We start from the raw sequence: 22,500 nt of genomic DNA on the forward strand, positions 1-22,500 counted from the left end.
ATATACGGTAGGTTCTCTGTGTCCTGTACGGTACGACGTCTACTCAGGGTTTACGGATATACGGTAGGTTCTCTGTTTCCTGTACGGTACGGTGTCTACTCAGGGTTTACGGATATACGGTAGGTTCTCTGTGTCCTGTACGGTACGGCGTCTACTCAGGGTTTGCGGATATACGGTAGGTTCTCTGTGTCCTGTACGGTACGGCGTCTACTCAGGGTTTACGGATATACGGTAGGTTCTCTGTGTCCTGTACGGTACGGCGTCTACTCAGGGTTTACGGATATACGGTAGGTTCTCTGTGTCCTGTACGGTACGGCGTCTACTCAGGGTTTACGGATATACGGTAGGTTCTCTGTGTCCTGTACGGTACGACGTCTACTCAGGGTTTACGGATGTACGGTAGGTTCTCTGTGTCCTGTACGGTACGACGTCTACTCAGGGTTTACGGATGTACGGTAGGTTCTCTGTTTCCTGTACGGTACGGCGTCTACTCAGGGTTTACGGATGTACGGTAGGTTCTCTGTTTCCTGTACGGTACGGCGTCTACTCAGGGTTTACGGATGTACGGTAGGTTCTCTGTTTCCTGTACGGTACGGCGTCTACTCAGGGTTTATGGATGTACGGTAGATTCTCTGTATTGTGCACAGTGTCTACTCAGATGGTGGTGGTCTTTGGGCCCACCCTATTTCCTGTCACTGTTTGGAGATGTTGTAGAGATAAAGTACCTGAAGGTGCTCCTGGATGACAGACATGAAAAGACTGCCAATACGGAGGCTGTTCATGTGTCGTCTGTACTTCCTGAAGAGCTTCAGCTTTTTATCACTAGGAGGCGCTATTGGACATCTTTTCTGCTGGCTCTACAGTGTATAATAATAGCAGTGTGTGAATAATAATTCACACACCACTGATATTGTGCACACATGTTAATGATTTTGTACAAATATTGAAGTTATTTCATAATAACTACAATACTGCACAAACCCACACAGCACTGAATGTGGATATTCAGTTACATTCAGTCATATATATGTAGAAACAGTGTTTCTTATGCCTATTTTAAGATTTTCTAATCAAATATATGTATGTAACTTGCATTTGTTTGATCTTTTATCAACATCTACAAATAAATCCAGTAGATTATTATAAAAACAGAACTGGACAGTGTTGGACGCCACCTTCATTAAAGTAAACATAAAGAGGAAAAGAAAAAGCAAACAAAACAAAAAATAAACATTTTAGTAAATAAGTGTTGCCTAAATTGTTCAATAACTGAAGGATGAGATGTAATAACAACATTAACAAGATTAATGTTCATTCCTTTATTGATCCTCTGTACATTTAGTGAACCTGAGCAGCCTCAGTGTGTCACAGTCTGCTAACACAGCTGAGCAGCTCATCTTAAACCCATCTGATGGAACTCATGTTGAAAATGAGGTGTTAAGTGGACTCAGTTCATGTTTAAACAGGACAGAGGGCAGTGTTGGTCAGAGAAGTGGGGGTTTATTAGTGAACACTGTGTTTAACAGTATCAGTCTGTTTATTACTGCTGTGTGTGTTTTGATTATTGTGATTATTATAATCAAAAACAGATTTTGCATATGTTGATGAGTCAGATTCAACCTGACCAAAGTCAGACGATGTGCTAGAAACATCACAGACTTCTCTGATTTCAGAAGAGATGCTAGAGAAGCAATAAGTACTAACTTTTTGACAGATAGTGCACCTGCATCATACACAAATACTTGAGAAATGTGTAAATGTAATTTTCATTTGGATGTTTGTTTTTATTTGTGGGGAATGCTCATAAGCAGGATCTCTTTGCATATGAACCCAGTGAACCCAGTCATGTGTGAATTTATTACTAACCTCTATTCAAAATTGCCCAGCATTGTCAACTTCCTGGACAGTATAAATTGATGAAGTTAAGCTCTATGTGACAGTGCAGGGTTTACTGCAGCAGGTTTCACTTTTTTGTAATTAAGCGTCACCACCAGAATGATTTACACTCAAACAAATTTCTTATTGACTACAAGTTTTATAAGATACAAACAATTACTTGTTTACTTTCCTTGCATCTTTAAGGTTTTGTACCTGTCCTTAAGCTCAAAACAACCTGGCACCTGCTTACATCACAGAGTGTCTGTCTGTTTATGTTCCGGCACGTAATCTAAGATCTGCAGATAGTGGCCTTCTACAGATACGCTCTGTAAAACACAGAAAACATGGAGAGGCTCTTTCAGTTATTCTGCTTCTAAACTGTGGAGCTCAATTCACCTTTTATTAGACAGTCAAGCTCAGTGCTCACTTTTAAGAAGCGCCTAAAAACGTATCTCTTTAAATTAGCATTTAACTAAAACTGAATGTCTCGTGGTTTTATCTTGTAATTTAATCTTCTTCATTTTCTTCTGATTCTAATTAAGTACTAATGATCTTTTCTATAACTATGTTTTATCACCTGTCTGTAAAGCACTTTGAGCTGCCACCAGCATGAAAAGTGCTATATAAATAAAATTATTATTATTATTATATGACAATTGCATGGGAAACAGTGTTGACTTTGAGCGATAATGTTCTGAGGGCCTGACTCAGAACAAACAAAACCAACAGCATTCCTGCCCTTCAATACACACCCAGACACCACATACCCAGGCAATACACACCCAGCGCTACAATTATACAAATCTGGCCCTGAAATAAACATGAATTGGTACAACTGCAGAAGCAACACTGTCTCCAATTTACATGTTTGGAGTGCAGTGAGATCAAAGCAGTGACAAAGAGTGTAACTGGTGGACAATCAGCGTCATCAGAGCTTTACTCACAAACCAGGAGCTCAAGGCAAATGAGCAACATGTCTTGACTCATTAGGACCTTCAGGTCTCTTTAGTTTGTTGTTTGACGAGGAAGAAAACTTGAAGGAAGCAGATTCTCCAGTGTTGGCTGGTTCCATAAGAGAGCAGAGCTTTAAATATATTATCTCACCTAACCTGAAACAAGATGAAGAGAGGTGGATATATAGAGCATGAAACGATCACTGTGATATCCCTTGAAGATTTAGGTGTTTAGTCTATGATCCAGTACTGACCATCCAACATCAATACCTGACCTCACTAATGCTCAATCAAATCCTCACTGCAATGTTCCAACATCTAGTGTAAAGCCTACTCGGAAGAGTAGAGGATGTTACTGCAGCACAAACTCACCGTTAACACCTTCATTTCAGAAGAAACGATGGAGTCGACGGTCTTTTGAAGATATAGTGCTGGTTATCTGGACAGGGATTAATCCTAGTCCTGGAACGCCTTTTCTTTTCATTTGAGAATCTCCATTCAGAACGCTGTGTGTAGTTTAGGACTGGGCTTGATCCCTGTCTGAGAAACAGCCCCATAATGTGTTCATTTTCGTCTACACTTATATTATTGCTGTTGGAACAAAACCTTGTATCATCAAAGAAGTAACCTATTCTCAGTGTTACTGAGCTCTGCTAAAGCCTGAGTGGACTGATAAATCAATGTGATCGGTTATTAATCTCAGTGTTACTGAGCTCTGCTAAAGCCTGAGTAGACTGATAAATCAATGTGATCGGTTATTAATCTCAGTGTTACTGAGCTCTGCTAAAGCCTGAGTAGACTGATAAATCAATGTGATCAGTTATTAATCTCAGTGTTACTGAGCTCTGCTAAAGCCTGAGTAGACTGATAAATCAATGTGATCGGTTATTAATCTCAGTGCTACTGAGCTCTGCTAAAGCCTGAGTAGACTGATAAATCACTGTGATCAGTTATTAATCTCAGTGTTACTGAGCTCCGCTAAAGCCTGAGTAGACTGATAAATCAATGTGATCAGTTATTAATCTCAGTGTTACTGACCTCTGCTAAAGCCTGAGTAGACTGATAATCAATGTGATCGGTTATTAATCTCAGCGTACTGAGCTCTGCTAAAGCCTGAGTAGACTGATAAATCAATGTGATCGGTTATTAATCTCAGTGTTACTGAGCTCTGCTAAAGCCTGAGTAGACTGATAAATCAATGTGATCAGTTATTAATCTCAGTGTTACTGAGCTCTGCTAAAGCCTGAGTAGACTGATAAATCAATGTGATCGGTTATTAATCTCAGTGCTACTGAGCTCTGCTAAAGCCTGAGTAGACTGATAAATCACTGTGATCAGTTATTAATCTCAGTGTTACTGAGCTCCGCTAAAGCCTGAGTAGACTGATAAATCAATGTGATCAGTTATTAATCTCAGTGTTACTGACCTCTGCTAAAGCCTGAGTAGACTGATAAATCAATGTGATCGGTTATTAATCTCAGCGTTACTGAGCTCTGCTAAAGCCTGAGTAGACTGATCAATCAATGTGATGAGTCAGTTCTTAAAGTCAGTGTTACTGAACTCCTTTGAGGGGTGACCAAACAGTCTTCTCAGTAGTGGACATGATCACAAATGTATATGTTTCATTGTAAGTTACCTACAGTGCTGTGAAAACATTTCCCCTCTTCTCAATTTCTTCCATTTTTGCATATTTGTCATACTTGAATGTTTCACATCAACAAACTACTTTCAATATTAGACAATGAAAACCCAAGTAAACACAAAATGCTGTTTTAAATGATTTTGCTTACTGAAATAGGAATTAATTTGTAATTAGATTGTGTTAATTTGATGTTCAGAGAATTCCACTTGTTAAGCCCCTGGATGTTTTTTATAACTCTCCTTCATATTTTCTTACAAACAATATAGTGTATCTTTTAAAAAAAAATTATATACGCAAATAAAGAAAAGAAAACAAAACAAACATCCAGGATTCACTTCCCAGAATGTATTTAATACTGCTTATGCAAACGCTGACGCTTGTAAAGGAGATTCAAGTGACTTATTCTTTATTTTTTATGAAGAAATTTTACAATGAATCCATCAGTAAAGACTAAGAGCCTGTTAGCCTAGTAGCTGTCTGCTAAGCTGTTCAGCCTAGATCTAGTTAAACAAAACTTTTTTACTCATATTCACTTTTACTTTATATAAACCGCGAAAATGTAATTTTACTACATTTCCCTTTAATTTATAGCTACAAACATATGTGTTCATGAGATCCTGCTGGTGTGGGTTTCCTCTCTTTCAGTGACTTGAGTGCTAACAGACTGCAGAACAAGGGATTACATATTTATCAGTCAAAATGCAGACAGATGATTTAATAGATTGTTTTTTTATTGATTAATGTAAATTGAGTTTTATTTATCAAATAATCATTTGAAATTTAAAGCTAACACCACTAACAGGTTCCTTAGGTGATGCATTCAGCCACAGGAAAAGACAACAGCATAACATTCTTGCCTTTTATTTGCTGAGGCTATTATAATGTCTTGTTACTGTTCAGAAATATTATTTTAATATGTACAGGTGCATGTGTATTTTACTGCACAGCTGAGATGCACATTAGTGGTTTACAGAGACCTGACTTGATGATGATGATGATGATGATGATTATTATTATTATTTATGAACAGGCAATTATACATTTCCTTTCCTTCTGATGTTTAAGACGCTGTTGCTGTGTGTCAGATATTTCTTAGTGCATGCCACAAACATTTTTACAACTAAATCACAAAAAACTGAAATACTTATCATTGGTACTAAAACACAGAGGAAGCTACTTCATGAGAATCTCAGCTCTTTATCTTCATTTACCAAACCAGTAGAAACCTGGGTGAGATCTTAGACTCTGAGCTCTGTTTAATCTGCATGTAAACAGTCACTAAAGCAGCTTTTATCATGCGAGAAAATCACTAAAGTTCAGCCTTTTCTCTCTCAGAGTGACACAGAGAAACTCGTAGCTGTGTTTGTTCAGCAGAGTTGATCACTGTAATGATCTTCTGACTGGAGAAAACAGTCCATCCTCTAGAACCCGTACAGAACGCAGCAGCACGGATCCTCACAGCACCAACACAGAGAGCTCATATCACCATGTTCACACACTGCACTGACCGCCTGGATCTGTTAGAGAGCTCTGAGTTTAAAGCTCTGCTGCTGGTTTTTAAAGCTCTAAATGACCTTAAAGCTCCTGAAGGTCTGTTTATGATCTCAGATCTGCAGATTCTGACCTTCTGAACTCCTTCAGTAAAACACAGAAAACGTGGAGAGACTTTCAGTTATTCTGCTTCTAAACTGTGGAGCTCAGTTCAGCTTTTATTAGACAGTCGAGCTCAGAGCTCACTTTTAATAAACATCTGAAAACGCAGCTCTTTAACTCAGAGCTTCAGTAAAACGCTACGACTCTTTGGTCTTTATCTCTTTAATCTGAACTGACCATCTGGTTTGGTTCCTCCATAAGCATTTCATTTGATACCTCACAAGAACGAGTCATCGAGGATCATGGAATGTATCTTTCAATGCTTCAAGACATCGACAACAGCAGGGTGATGAAGTGTGCTGGCAAAATTACAGCTGACCGCTCTCATCCTGGACATCACCTCCTCCAGACACCCTCCTCTGGTAGAAGATTCAGGACCATCAAAACCAGCACAGCCAGACACACCAATAGCTTTTTCCCCACAGTGGACACTCACACTTTACACTCAAACTAAACCAACAGAGGACATTCTGTATTACATGACCATTTACACAGATGCACACCTTACATTTCTACAAATGTTCATATTATTCTGGAATATTCTGTATGTAATAGTTTTTATATTATGTCATCAGACCTTCACATGTACAGATATTCACACTTCTCTTTAGCTCCTCATGGCTCTTTATCATTCATTATTCTTTATTTTTTATTCTATTTTTATAGTATTTGTCTCTTAGTTAAATACTGTTAAGTCTGTGTTCTCGTCTGGTCTGTTCAGTGTGTTAATATCAGTCGTGTGTGACTCACCGAGATCAATTCCCTGAATGTGTCACATATTTGGCAAAATAAAGTGATTCTGATTCAGACATTGTCTTATACGATTTTAAATTAATACTCATAGTTTCTTCTATTACTTTTAAGCTTTATCAGTAAAGCAGTCTGTAAACTACTTTGAGCTGCCACTGGCATGAAAAGTGCTCTATAAATAATAATAATAATAATAATAATAATAATTATTATTATTATTATTATTATTATCATTATTATTTTATTTTTTCATTACTATTTATTGATTTATTTTTATTGTTTGCTTTTTTATTAATCTGGATATCATCAAGATAAATGGGTAGTAACAGAATGAAAACTGATTCAGGTTGGACACAAAAAGAGGGATTAGTGATAATAATGGATTTATAATCAGTCATACAGAGCTAACAGAGTAGAATGTGTAAAAAAAATGCTACCAGGAAACATCTTGAACTTTAAACAGCGGATCTGGTCTGACAGGTCGGTGCCACTGTTTTAGTTTCACATTGTACATACGTGCAAACATAGACTGCATGAAGCCTGACTGTGGCACAAAGATAATGGGTATTAAGTTATTCATATGCATATGTATTTTTTCTTTATTTAATTTAGTGTAAATAATGCAGAACCCACCCCCTTTTATGCAACTATGTCACATGCTGGACATTTAAGGCTTGTTTGACTTGAGTTCAGTTCCAAATGACACCCTAAGACCTACAGTCCCCTTCAAAGTCAACACTTTGGTGACGTCAGAAACACGCAGATCCTTTAGTGAAGAGACCTCGAGTGTGTTCGGTTTATTCAATACAGACTCATGTAACGTTGAGGCTCTGCGTGTGCAGCACCCAGTGTATCAGTCACACTCGTCCTGTTAAATGAGTTAATACGCTCACCGCACAACATGGTGCAGTTTAACTTTTGGTTAACAACATCCGTCACCGTCTCAGTCAGCACCACACACTGACTTAATACATGAGGTTTTAGCGGATCAGTGATGTGTATCAGATCCTTCAGGTGCTCCTCAGCACAGAGGAGATAAAGGGACAAACATGCGACACATCTGAATATAATCCTCTCTGTCATGACGGCCAGACAGCTGTTAACAAAATCATCCACTCCTCACCTGATTGGTCCCCATCTTTAGCTCATGGAATTTTGGATAGTAGCTAGACAATATGGGTATATGATTCATATCAAATTAATATTACAAAAAAAAATTATATTGCCAATATTTCATGTTTTGAACACTTCGAGAAGGTCTGCAAATATGCTTTTACATCTAAATGAAAATGTTCAAATGTAGGATTGTTTCTACACTATTTCAGTTTATGTTCAAGTGTAATTATTACATTAATCACAAAAATGTTTCAGGAATATTTCCAGTGGGGTTAAACATTAGCATAACATCTATTTTCTTAAAAACAATGTCAGTGTCTGCTCTGCGATGTATGCAAATTTGCAAATCAGTCCAGAATCTTTTTACTGCAGCACATGACCTGAAAAGATGCTGCATCAGATCCCAAAATCTGCAGATTACAAAAAGCAAAGTGAAAGTACTGCAGTTCGTCTCCACCCAGGAGCACGAGCTGAGAGACGACAGACGTCTTAGTCCTCATTGACTAATCTGTCCGGTTTGATGGCTCGCTTCTAGCTCCTTCCCCAAATGCAGTCGACCGCCAAGGCGCAGTTCAGTCACTGAGCAGTTCAGCTGAGTGACAGTCTGCTTTATTTCAGCTCCAGTTACTGAACCATAATATGGTACATATAATTAAAGTTAGATGGGTTAATTTGCTCTACGCAGCCTGTCCACTGAGCAGAAGAGCGGGTTCAGCTGTAGGAGTCAGTACAGCCGGTTTAGTTCATAGTTCAGGTTCAGTACAGCTGCAGGAGTCAGTACAGGCTGTTTAGATCAGGATCAGCTGCAGATTCAGAGCTGTGATATGGTTGACACAGAGAAGTTTCCAGCATCGCTTTACTGCCTCCTACTTCTTCTCTCTGGAGTCTCCTCTTACAGTAAGTCTTTAATCTTAAAACTAGACTTCTCTCAGTCAACTACAGATAAACAAGAAACGTAACACTGTTTTTCTGTTTTTGCAGTATTCATTTTACAATTTGCCATAGTTTTCACCAAACATTATTCAAATTCAGATGCTAATTAGACAGTTCACAAAAATATTTAATGCAGATATGACTATAGTGGGTTAAGGCTGAGCTGATATCACCTGAAATTAAGAAACAAGCTGAGTTGGACGGGTCTGTGTATCCATTCGAGGGTCCTTACTGTTCAACCTTTATAAGCTACCACTGGGCCAAATCCTTGAAATACAATCAATTATCTTACTATAGCTACACAGATGCCCAGATCTGCGTACCTCTCTCGTGTGATGGCTACAGCCCCATTAACCCTTTATGTGATTGTCTTGAGTCAATAAATGACTGGATGAAAGAAAGCTTTCTCCAACTAAATAAGTAAAGACAGAGGTGACTGTATTTGGTAGTAAGGAACACAGACGGGAGGTCAACACTTCTTTACCCCAGAGCTCTCAGGGCTAAAGATCAAGTCAGAAATCTTGGCATAACAATCGATTCAGGTCTGAATTTCAGCAGCCATGTTAAAGCATTCCACTGCCATGCAAAGTGACCAAACAAAAGGGGGAGACACTGCACTCATAGTAGTTTCTGTTGTCAGCTTAACACATGCAGCAGTGTTGGTGTGCTATTCTGTGTTGGGCTGTAGGACGGTTGGTGTTGGGTTGGGGTCTACCATGGGGTCTATACAAATAGACCTGCCATGATTTACTTTGAAAGACTTTTTACAATACTAATTCCATCAAAAATGTAATATGTAGCATGATTTCAATAACAGTCAAAAGTTCAGAACCAATCTCTGTTTTACTGTATTAGTTCTCCTGGTAACTGTCATGTCCATGTCATTACACTGAGGCTGCAGAAGGAACTGATTTACCTCGTCTCTCCAAAGTGTTTTAAGCTGAGTTGGACTAAATGTACTACAAGAACGTTAGTGTTGCGTCTATTTTTCCATGCCACTCATAAAGTTTCAGACATGGAACCTGTTATTACACATGTGAAACAGTGTGGAGCGGACAACCTTAGAAGACTGGTTTTGGGTGGGGCTGCGTGTTTGCAAATTGCTTAGTGCTTAAAAGCATTACATTTGTTCGATATTTGTCAACATATATCAACATATGAGTCCAATAATTATGAGCCTGACCTGTCTTCTGTCTTTGTTTGTCCTACAGCTGAGTTCGAGGTCTCAGTGCCCAGTGGTGGTCAGGTCGGGGTCTATGGGCAACCCGTGGTTCTGTCCTGCAGCTTTCCCACTGGAGGCTCCTGGGATGTGAGCAGCAGTGAGATCACGTGGCAGCGCGGCCTGGTGAACATCCACAGCTTCTACCACAGCCGAGACCAGCTGGACCAACAGCATCATCACTATGCCAACCGTACCAGCCTGTACCACCAGGAGATGGCAAGGGGAAATGCATCACTCAGGCTGGACCGGGTCACCCTGGAGGATGATGGAATATACACCTGTTCGGTCAGCACACAGATCGGCAGCCAGAAGAAAAGCTTCAGACTGAAAGTAGCAGGTAAGGATGCTTTAGAGTAGAGAAGACATTCACTGTCCACTTTACTGGAGACCACTACAAGTTGGCTGGATATTTTTGGTGTCGGTGTGTGACGTTAATACGTAAAGACATACAACGTGGTGTGAAAAACTCAACACCTCTGATGTTTAAATGCTTATTTCAGGCTTTACAGACGACTCACAGCTTTCAGATTGATATTTGATGTGTTTATTGAACTCCAGATGAGCAGAATGTCTAGGTGACGCTCAGATACTGCACTAAAATATCTGTTTTTTACTCATTTTAATGCATTTGCAACAGAAATAAATGTTATATTAATTCATGTAATGCTAGTCTAGGTGGATTTTTACATTTTATAAATGTTTAAGAATCAGTATGGGCAGATATGTACATGAAAAATATCAGACATCAGCATCAGCCCAGCTGCATCCAAACTAATGTATTCATTAAATATGGAATATTAACCATTTGTTGTAATATTATGTTCTTTTTTATAGCCTTTTACCCAGAGCCTCATCTGCGCATCAACCTGTTGAGTAACGGGCAGGTGGTTCTCCTGCTGACCTCACAGGGAGGTTACCCCTCCCCATCGCTGCAATGGCTGATGGGTAACTTGGAGGACGTCACAGAGGTAACGCAGCTGGAGCAGGACCAACACACCAGGCTCTACAGCATCAACAGTAAACTCAACCTCAAACGAGGCACCAACTCCTCCATCACCTTCATCCTGAAGAACCAAGATCTGGGGCAGGAGATCAGACGGAACATCAACCTGTTCTTAGGTGAGATTAAAATCCTTCTTCATACACACCTTTAAAAATACCCAGGACTAAAACAGCTCTCTGGAGCTGTAGAACCACAGATGGTTATTTAAAAAGAAAAACAACATTTTGAGTGTGAAGAACCTTTTAGAAGTTAAGAACATCTACAGAGGGTAATTAGACAATAATGCTTTAAATGACTTCGAGCTTAGGGGCAAAGAGGCAGCAACATATGGTGTAGGAGTGATAGTATGAGGGTAGGAAGGTGCCAAATCACAGCAGTATTAGGTTCTGCAGTGCTTTACTTGTGCAGTAAAAAGCGTATCATACCGCCGTATGCAGAACCAGTACAAACCATGAAAAGGCAGAGCTTATACAAATCCACAAATTATGATGATAGTATGAACACAACCCTGCCAGCTAGTCATTAGTGTGGACTTCAGACTGTGCCCAAAGAAAAAAGCCATGCTGACCTGCCTCTCCACAGCTAAACCTCCACAAAATACAAAAGGTGCTCCTGGCCTGTTGTATCTATACAGAGTGAAAGAACCTGCGGTGAAGGTACAGGTGCGCCCGAGCTTTCCTGTCCATGCTTAGAGTATGGGGGAGACAAGAAACATCAGACTAGCTGTCAAGTGTGGATAAACAAAGCTTAGCATACATATATATATATATATATATATATATTCTAAAACACCATACAGGCTGTGCTAATGAAACACTTTATTCACACATCACGCAACATAAGGTCCTCACATACACGGTAACTAAACTTAGATCAACTACCACAACAACACCGCTCTCAGCTAAAGGCAGCTCGTCACGCACAGGGAGTGAAGGAACATCTCCAAGGAAAGGATCCTTTGTTTGCCAAGGCCCGCCCTCACATGAGGAAACAGTGACTCTAATCTAGCACATAACAATCAGGAACTCTCACATTTCACCACAGTTTGACTCAGCAGACGTTCGGTTCTAGGTAACCATTAGGTGTAGAGACCCTGTATTTCTTTAAATTTCAAAAAGGTCACACTCACATGTGGTTCTTTAAAGAACGCTTCTCTTCTTTTGGGAAGCATAAAGAGGATCTTCTATAGAGGAGGTCTACAGATCCGCTCTCCGGTCCTGGATTTTGTAATAACTGTTAGTAACTGTTGATGTAACTGATTGGCCACTTAGTGTCAAAACTACCAGTTATTACAAAACCCAGGACTGGAAACTGGATTCAGGGTCCAGATTTGAAGGCCTCTGCTCTACAGCATCGCTCTTTTTTTTTTTACTTTTATTTTATTTTTAAGAAATTTAGGTGCCAATAATGTCAACATGGCTGATGTATTTCTTACATTTCCATTTCTAGAAGACAGAGCTGGTGGTCCACTATCAGGAGACATGAGACAATATGCTGTCCTTGGAGCTCTGATCGCTGCCCTCACAGCCGGCCTAGCAGTGTTAATTATCATTTTCTTCAGACGATGGAAACAAAACAAGCAGAACAAAAACAAAGACTTCAGAGCCGTCAGCTCCACTGATGAAGAGCGATCCATAAACCACCAAAATGGAAAACCAGCCCACTGAGTTTGTTATTGTCTTGTCTTGGGTGAAGAGACTGTATCATCGCAGTGTCTCCAGTTCTCACCAACGATGGACTTTTTAAGCGGAGATGGTGATCGGTCACTTGCACTGTCTGAAAGAAGCCATGCATGAGTCAAGTCCATTTTAGACCATAAATGCTAACCGCACCAGAAACACAGCAGCGGACACACACGAACAAACTGTGTTTTCACATTCCAGGTGTTTTTGGTGTTTGCTGCAAGTGACATTCCAGAGATTTACATCTAGAACCACTAAAGAATGGTTCTGAAACATCCCTTCAGTGCCCTGTTGTTCAGTCAAGGTCCATCAGTCCTGAAAAACTTGTTTATCTACTGCAGCTGATGTAAGCTAGTCTAGTGCTCGTCAGTCTTTAGATGTGTCAAGCGTTTGTTGAGAGCAGCAGTAAGATTTGATTGGCAGCTAAAGGATTTTCATTTGCCTGCTCACAATGGAAGTTAATGACACGTCAGTGCAGCCTGTGTTAAAGTGGCTGGGTTTCCATTCAAATGTTTTGCAGATGTTATGCGCATTTATGGAATTTTGGCAGAAAAAAGCAAATAAAGTTGTGTTTCCATTCACTACAGTTATGAAGAAACTTTAGATGACCCAGGCTACCGTGATTAGGGGCTGCATCAGAACTCGGCTGGAGAGATTTAACTCTGTTTCTGCTTTACTTCTGGCTTCATCAGTACTCTAACTTTTCTACGCCATCCTAGCGTAAAACTCTTTTTGTGATATTTGGGTGTTTTTTTTTAATTTTACATTCAGGGTTTTTGTGCATTTTCAAAAATCACAAAAAACTGGTGGATGGAAAACCCACTGCTGCTTTCGATGATGAATATTCGCTTCATTTTGATAACGAAGCCCTTCGAGCTACAAGTACAGCTCGGCTTGACCTACCATCCTTCAAGACACATGAAAGACAAGCATCAAGATTGTTCTCTGTTCTAGAGCCCAGGTGGTGGAACGAAATCCCACTGACTGAACAGCAGAGTCTCTCACTGTCTTCAAACGCAGACTGAAGACTGTCTCTTTATACAGGACTTAAGTGAGCACTGAGTTAAGCATTTACTGAAATTTATTGTTCTGTGTTACCGGCCTCAGGCCTAGGGTAAACCCGGGGTGCGGTACAACGCCCGTTTCCCTTAATAAAAGAGAGAACTGACACAAATGTTTTGATGTGCAATCTTCTGGCATTCAAATTTATTCATACAAAAACCAATAGCAATTTAAATACTTGAATATGAATCCTTATAAATTCCATAGAAGAAGTACTCCAAAAATAGAAACTAAAAAAAGAAACTAAAAAAAGAAAAGACTACAAATTCACAAAATAACCCAATTAATCACTAATGAAATAGTAAAAAAACAATGTTCTCAATAAAATGAGCCTAAAGACAAAAATCAATTTGAAATACCCAAACTCATGAAGTCATAATTAGAAAAGAAAACAAATTAAATTAATAAACCAACATTACTTAACTCAAGCTTAAGTAGATAAGAAAGGAAAACAAAGAAAAGAAGAAAACCAAATCAATAAATAGACACCGATGTGATAAAAACCCTAAAACACAGGTAAACCATAAACTTTCACAGCTTCAGGGTAAAAGGGAATATTCTTCAACACTTCAACACAAACACAACAGCACAGCCTTCCTTCACAGAGAACCCCTGTAAAGCACTATAGCAGCTTAGTTAGGCTGCTGCTGAAGTTGATGTTGGCAGCGTGGCACTGTCGCAGCTCCGTGAGCTGACACGATGGCATAAAACACCAGGCACATAAAAATACATCCTCAGACCAGTAAAACAAGGCAGTAACAGATAAAACAACGTTTCCATACCTTAATAAAAGAGAGAACGGACACAAACATTTTGATGTGCAATCCTCTGGCGTTCAAAGTATTACCTCTGCAGGGCCCTTTTTATGCACACCATCCGTCCTCTTAGTGTGGAGCCCCCTGCTGGTCTAGTGCCGTTAACCAAGTTAGTACCCTCTTACTCAAGCTGATTTGCTTTTAAAAGACATGAAGTTTATTACAAACCCAAACCAAAGAAAAGAATGAAAAAGAAGCACATAAAAAAGAAATTATTAACATTTTTAAAACCCAATACGAATAACAAAAAAAATGTAGGGTGTCGGTGCATCTTTATTAAGATTTCCAACCCCTTACATCTGCACTTATTGAAATGTATTGCACTGCGCTGTGTTTAACTCTGTTCCCTTTTCTCTGGGTATCAACATGGACTCAGTAGCAGTATCTGAGCTCAGGACTGTCTTTCTCTCTAAACTATTGGTAACTAGCAAAGATACTTTCTCTAGATAGACAAAGCACTTTTTGTAAGTCGCTCTGGATAAGAGCGTCTGCTAAATGCTGTAAATGTAAATGTAGGAAACATCAGCTAAACAAGCCAAACACAAGCTAACTAAAACCTACTGAGTGTTTGCTGCCATATCAGATGACTTTTGTGCTGTTATTTATCTAGTATTTTAAAAAATGCATGAATTAAGTTGTATTTTTATTCTATTATTCATTTTTAGATGTTAACTAATTCCTAGGCGTTCTGAACAGTGACACTTTTTGAATGTTTATTTTTCTGAATGTTTATTAGTCTCAGATTAGGTCGACTGTACGTGCTGTTACAGATCACTGTACTGAAATTACATTCATATTTGGTTCACAGTCTGTTTCCATTAGTTTTAATGTCAAAAATGGTTAAAATGTGAAATATAAAAAATGCTTTTTCTTCTCACGTAACAAGGCTGAGTGAAAGTCTAATCCTCGCTATGTTAACGTTACTGGAAATTCTGTTATAACAAAAGATCCTCATCACTACAGAGCTGTTTCACTGCATTACTGTATCAACATAGACTAGAACGCTCTGCATGATTTCAGCACAGTGAGTGAATCTGTAACAGTGCATTATGGGATATAAAGTATTTTTTTTTACATTAATATAATAAATACATAAATATAAGGTTATACATAAACATGCTGAATGTATTTTTTAATAGCAATGGCAATAATTCTGAACCATTTCAATGTTGTCATTTTTTTTTATAAAAAACTCTTATTTAACTTATAATAACAATTATAATAACAAAAGACCACATGGCTAGAACACTTCTCAACTAAGCAGATTGTGTCATTGAAATTACATCACACTATACTTTTCTAAGCATATTGGGGATTTCACTGGTACTTAAAAACAATAAAGCATTAAAAAGAACATTAAAGAGGGGGTTATGACAAATTATGTATTAGTATATGCGACAAAGCAGACTCAGAAAGTTGTGAGGGATCCATGTGCAGGTTTATTAACAACAGGGGAATCCAACACAATAGTAAAAAGGCCAAGGTAAAAAGATCATAACAGTGAATCAGTACGAAGGGCCAGGCAGAAAATGCAAAAAGGGCAAAAAGCAAAAGCAGATTCCAAAAGTTACACAGAAGCTCAAAACACGAGAGGGACAAACAAAACAAACTCCAAGGGACTGGAAATACTTGCACCGACTGGCTGAGACTGATTAGGGAGATTATAAGGTGCAGGTGGCCTGATCCTGGGAGCAGGGCTAGTACTCAGGAGAGAGAGACCTCTGGTGGTCAGATAGAGAATTACTGACAGTACGTGATTGATGAGTATTGTGTATAAGGAAAATGCTCTAGATATTGTGCTGTCATATTTCTGCCATATTGCCCAGCCCCACCACCCAAATAGTACCTGCTCTGTGAGGGTCCATGGGGGTCCTGACCACTGAAGAACAGGGTAAAAGGGGGCTAACAAAGTATCAGAGAAACAGATGGACTACAGTCTGTAACTGTAGAACTACAGAGTGCACCTATATAGTAAGTGGAGCTGATAAAATGGACAATGAGCGTAGAAACAAGTACCTCCTCCTGCTCAGCAGCTGTGAGAACAGATAGTGGCTTGGGTGGGTGGAGTCCTTTAGGATCCTCCTGGTCTTCCTCAGGCAGTGGCTGGTGTATAAATCCAGGAGGTTTGGGAGCTGGACCCCGGTGATGTGCTGGGCTGTCCGAACCACCCTCTGCAGAGCTTTCTACTCGATGGCCGTGCAGTTAACACACCAGGAGGTGATGGAGCTGTTAGAACGCTCTCCACAGTACATGTGAAGAAAGTTCTGAGGATGTGGGAGTTCATGCCAAACCTCCTCAGCCACCTGAGGTAGAAGAGGCACTGTTGTGTCTTCTTTACCACCCATGTGGTGTGTTCGGTATATATACATACATATATATACGTTATAATAGTTACAAGACAATATAAAGATACATACTGTATAAATGCTGGAATATACACCACATTAAACATCCTTATGCACTAACACACTGTCTAATACTCATCAGCTCTGTCTCATGAGCTTAAGTCAAATATGAGTGCATTTAATATTCAGATTGTACTGTTCTCCACTGTTCTTTGCCAAAAAAAAAACATATGCAGTATTTTTACACAAACATCTCACACACTTTTACACAAACATCTCACACACTGAACCAGAACCTAAATGTCTACTGAATGGACCTTTCTTCACATTCGTTTATGCTTTTTTTGCTAAAGCTCATATTTTGCTGAAAACATGGGGAGACTTTGAACAGGAATTCTGCAATTTTTTCCAAATTTCTGCATACTTAAATGGTTAAGATGTAAACAGAGTCATTCAGAGTGGTTTGGTGTGTTAGAATTGTCTGTGCTGAACTGAACCTAGGTCCCTCTCAAAGTTTCCTTCTTACTTAAGCAGCAGTAAAGTTTGTAACCATTTCAGTCCTGCAGAGCATCTGGTGATGAAGCTCCTCAGGTCCTCTGGGGGTGAAGTGTGAAACAGATTCTGGGACGATTCCAGATATTTAAAAAAGTTGTTTTTTTTTTATTTCAAAAACTTTTTATTTGCCTAACGCTGTTCATTTCCCTGGAATAGTTAAATAAGTGTGCAGTCAGGTTCAGATTGCACAGCTCTGAGGTTCTTCACTTAGTTTTATCAGATCTTGTCAAGTTTATCAAGGAAGTCTATGGACTTTCATCACTCACTCTGAAAAAAACACTGAGAGTTGTTCACATTTTTTGTATGAATGGAACAGGATTGAAACGGTGGCGTTTCTGGATCATGTTGACATGTGGCTTCTTCTTTGCATGATACAGGTTTAACTTGCATTTGTGGATTGCACGTCAAACTGTGTTCACAGACAGTGATTTCTGGACGTGTTCCTGAGCCCATGCAGTGATTTCCAGTAGAGAATCATGCTTGTTTTTAATGCAGTGCTGCCTAAGGACCTGAAGATCATGAGCATCCAACACTGACTGTCAGCCTTGTCCCTTGCATACAGGGATTTCTCCAGATCCTCTAAATCTTCTGATGATATTATGTACTGTAGATGGTGGGATATTTAAAGTCATAATTTTACGTTGAGTCATATTTTTCTGAAATTGTTCCACAATTTTTAGATGCAGTTTTTCGCAGATTGATGAATCTCTGCCCATCTTTGCTTCTGAGAGACTCTGCCTCTCTAAAATGCTCTTTTTATACTCAGTCATGTGAGTTAGATGCAAACTGCTCCTCCAGCTGTTTTTTATTAGTACCACTTACTTTTCTAGACTTTTGCTGCCCCTGTCCAACCTTTTCGAGACGTGTCACTGCCATCAAGTTCTAAATGAGTTAATATTTATATTGTATAAGGAGCAAAAGGAGGTGTATAGCAGTAAGTTTAATGCCTGAAGGTGTGTATGACCATAAAAAGTTTGGGAACTACTGCCATTGCAAGATTTCCCTTCACTTAAACTAAAGGCATCCAGCCAAACTCCCTAATTAGAAGTGGTGTCCACATACTTTTGACCATGTAGGTTATTATAAGCTCTATATGGTAGATATTCATGTATAAAATGATTGATGTGTGACAACACTAATTGTGAATTAATAACTATCTATGACCTAACTGTCATGTTACATTGAGTAGACATAAATAAAAAGATTTGTGATGGACTAATAAAAGGGAACCACTGGAAATGCTGAGGACAGTGTTGTTTGTATGATGTGTTAGCATTTAGGTGACAAACAGATATTACCTAACATTCAGTTACTGGTTTTAGGCTTAAACTGCTCCTTACTGTGAGTGGCTTAGTGTGTTTTAGCCCTGTTTTATCTAATCTATGAAAAAGAAAACATGCAAAGTTCTTCACTACTGCATATTTTAGACAGTGCCTTAATCAAAGCCCCCACAGCTCCCTCCCTTCATCTCCCCACTAATATTAACAGGCTAGAAAACAGAACTATGCATCAGTTTGTTGTGCTGACTGATGACACTGTTCAGAGTCAGCACAGTTTTTACCACTTCTGAATTTGATGGTCCGTTTCAGTGTTCACAATGAGGAAGTGAAAAAAAGGTAGTGGGGTGCTGGGATTCAGACAGAGAAAGCAAAAAACAAGCCTTCTGTTTTTGAAGAACATATCTGTGGTTTCTGCACTTCTGCTATCTGAATGATTTCTGTTCATAGGAGGGTGCTGTGAAAGGGTTGGTGAAAACTAAATACATTTCTGATGGTTTGGTATTCCAGTAGAGCATGCTGATGTGAAAAGTCAGTCAATAACAGAATATAAGTGTTTATTATGTGCAGATAATTTAAGCCCAGTAACAACTGAGTGAAGGACGTTTTATTTGCTCCACCAGAGGGGGGAGGAGCTGAGACATGAGAAAGGTGTTCAGGGACAGGAAATCAGCAGGAGTGGTTAAAGAGATGAATTCCATCCTCTGATTTCAGAAGTGTTCACAGTCACATGTAAAGGGCACTGAAGAGCCTCCTGCTTCTTCTCTCTGGAGTCTGTAAGTCTGAACTTTATTACCTCTTACAGATTCACTACCAATACTCACACTTAACTATAGTAATAGTGAAGGAATGACGTGAAAATAAATCAAATAAATGTGGATGTGTTTTATTCTAAGGCTGAAGTTAGCTTCTTATTCAGATTTTCCGTTCCACCTTAAATGGTGCAGCAGTTACTCCCTGAAGCTGGTGAGTGGGAATGTCATCACAGTTTCCTCGAGATAGATGCTACAAACTGGACCTGATGATTCATTCTGGAGTTTGGTAACGTGTTTTAGTTATGTGCTGTTTGATCGTGGCAGAATGTCTGAATGTCATGTCAGATATGAGTTTATCTTAGAGACATCAGCAGACATTTTACTGATCTGTTAATCTTAAGCAGCCTGGTGCCATATCTCCATATTTTTAGATGCAAAGTATCTCATGGACTGTGCAACTCAGTCACTCACTTGTGCTTAGCATGCTGAAGATCAGACTTTCAGCACTCCAGTGGCTTTTAGTGTTTCATTTAAGTGGTGCTTCCCACCACTGTTTATGGGATCAGCACTCGAGACTAAACATCTTTGCAGCGTCTAAACTTTGCAAAACGTGTGATGTGGTCAGACTTTATGTCATGCACACCATCATAATGTTTGACATAAAAAAAGCAACTACATACAGTGAAATGTGCCTGATACCCACAATGGTGTGCCTTTGATGCTTTGGGGCTGTTTTGCTGCTGGTGGTCCAGGGGCTCTTGAGAAAATCAGTGACATAATGAAGTCAAATAAATTCCAGCAGATTTTAGTCCAAAATCTGTCTGCCTCTGCCAGAAGGCTGAAACTTGGTCATGTGGTGGACTTTTCAGCAAGATAATGACCCCAAACACATATCAAAATCCACATAGAAACAGCTGGGGAAACACAAAACATGGTTCTGAATATATATCAGAATGAACGTTTTGCAAAAGCCCTCTTGATGTTCATCTGTGCTGTTATTATCACCAGTGGAGGCTTCACTAAGTACAGATATTCCTTCTATTCATTCATTTTACTTCTGTTTTATTTTAGATTTTTCCACCTGTTTCTACTTAAACAGTTTATTAAAACATAGTTCTCATATGTATCTCATGCATTTTGTCTGCTCTGAACAGCAGCTCCAGCGACATTAGGCAGCAGAGTGAATGCCTGACAGCGCAGCCTGGAGGTCATCCACAGCTACTACCTCAGTGAAAAGAAGACCAAAGTCATCACAACTGACAAAACACATTGTGCTCATTATCTTCCACAGCTTCTCCACTCTGTTTTACCCAAAGAGGAAATCCTCTGGTCCCTAATTCCCTCCACTGTGAAAGATGGTTCAGGTCAGGTCAGTTCAGTCCAAGTTAAGCCAAGCTGTAGACCCAGCTGGACTTTCCAAACCTGAGCAGCAGAACACAGTTGTCCATCACAGAGCATGTCAAAAACCAACCAAAAGAATCAGAAGAAGATCTCTGTATCGGCCTATTAATTTTCTCTTACTGTTTACTACAGATACAAAAGACACACCACCCTCCACGGTTATACGGGAGAATTGAATATGGAGGACTGGTAAAATACACTATATGGACCAAAGTATTAGAACACCTACACATCACACCTAGAGGAGCTTTTATGTCATCTCGTTCTAAATCTATAGGCATTAATATGGAGTTGGTCCCCCTTTGCAGCTCTTACAGCTTTCACTCTTCTGGGATTTGAAGTGTATCTGTGGGAATTTGTGTCCATTGAGGGTCTGGCTCATAATCTCTGTTCTACTTCATCCCAAAGGTGTTTGATGGGGTTGAGGTCAGGGCTCTGTGAGGGTCAGTCAAGTTCTTCCACACCAAACTCACCCAGTCAGGCCTTTATGGAGCTGCTTTGTGCACTGGGGCTCAGTCATGCTGGAACAGAAACGGTTCTTCCCCAAACTGTTCCACAAAGTTGGAAGTGTACAACTGTCCAGAATGTCTTGGTGCTGAAGCATTAAGATTTCCCTTCACTAGAACTAAGGGTTCTAGACCAACCCCTGAAAAACAGCCCCATATCATCATCCCTCCTCAACCAAACTCTACAGCTGGCACAGTGCAGTCAGGCAGGTAACGTTCTCCTGGCATTCGCCAAACCCAGACTCGTCCATCAGACTGACAGATAGAGAAGCTGATTCATCACCCCACAGAATACATTTCCACTGATCCAGAGTCCAGTGGTGGTGCTTTACTCCACTCCATCGGATGCTTGTCATTGTGCTTGGTGATGTAAGGCCTGCATGCAGCTGCTCGGCCATGGAAACCCTGCCATGAAGCTCCCGGTGCAGTTTCTGTGCTGATGTTTGATCAGCAGGGTATGGTGGACGTTTATGCTCTATGCTCCTCAGAACTCGGAGAACCACTCTGTAACTTTACGAGGTCTGACACTTCGTGGCTGAGTTGCTGTGGTTCCGAAACACTTCCACTTTTCAATAATATACTCACAGCTGATTGTGGAATATCAAGGAAGGAAGAAATTCTGTGAACTGACTTTTTGCAGTGGTGGCATCCTATTATAGCACCATTCATTCACAAATGTTTGTAAAGGCAGAGTGCATGGCTATTTCTTTTTTTACTTTAATATTTTTATTTAACATTTTGTTCAAAAAAGTGGAACAGTTATTTCTAACTTATTTAGTATGGCCCACCATCAGTACAGTAAAATGTGTGAAGCAACAAACATATCAGATTTGGTTGAATGAATAATCATGAATGAATAATCATTAACTGAAGCATTTCAGTTAATTTTATTTACTTTTATGAAATTTAAAGATAAGCATTCAGCTCAGTTCATCGTCCAGTGAGGATGCTG

The 22,500-nt window shown here is 39.5% G+C and overlaps 1 protein-coding gene across 1 annotated transcript; it reads left to right on the forward strand.

Annotated features, from left to right (window-relative positions):
• The first annotated feature begins 8,691 nt into the window (after nt 1-8,691).
• LOC118800098 (CD276 antigen-like) lies at nt 8,692-13,261 on the forward strand. Its single transcript, XM_036560242.1, has 4 exons — nt 8,692-8,889; nt 10,137-10,484; nt 10,982-11,266; nt 12,600-13,261. Exons 1-4 carry the CDS (start codon nt 8,817-8,819, stop codon nt 12,815-12,817), a joined length of 924 nt encoding a protein of 307 aa, XP_036416135.1. The 5' UTR covers nt 8,692-8,816; the 3' UTR covers nt 12,818-13,261.
• Nucleotides 13,262-22,500: the final 9,239 nt, after the last annotated feature.

The sequence above is a fragment of the Colossoma macropomum genome, unplaced genomic scaffold (genome assembly GCF_904425465.1).
Source record: "Colossoma macropomum unplaced genomic scaffold, Colossoma_macropomum, whole genome shotgun sequence".
NCBI lineage: Eukaryota > Metazoa > Chordata > Actinopteri > Characiformes > Serrasalmidae > Colossoma > Colossoma macropomum.

Bases quoted from the DNA above. Each gene is read 5' to 3' on its own strand.
- LOC118800098 (XM_036560242.1), top strand. From the start codon at position 8,817: ATGGTTGACACAGAGAAGTTTCCAGCATCGCTTTACTGCCTCCTACTT. The intron at 10,485-10,981 runs GTAAGGATGCTT...TCTTTTTTATAG, and splicing joins CTTCAGACTGAAAGTAGCAG to CCTTTTACCCAGAGCCTCAT. The intron at 11,267-12,599 runs GTGAGATTAAAA...TTCCATTTCTAG, and splicing joins GAACATCAACCTGTTCTTAG to AAGACAGAGCTGGTGGTCCA.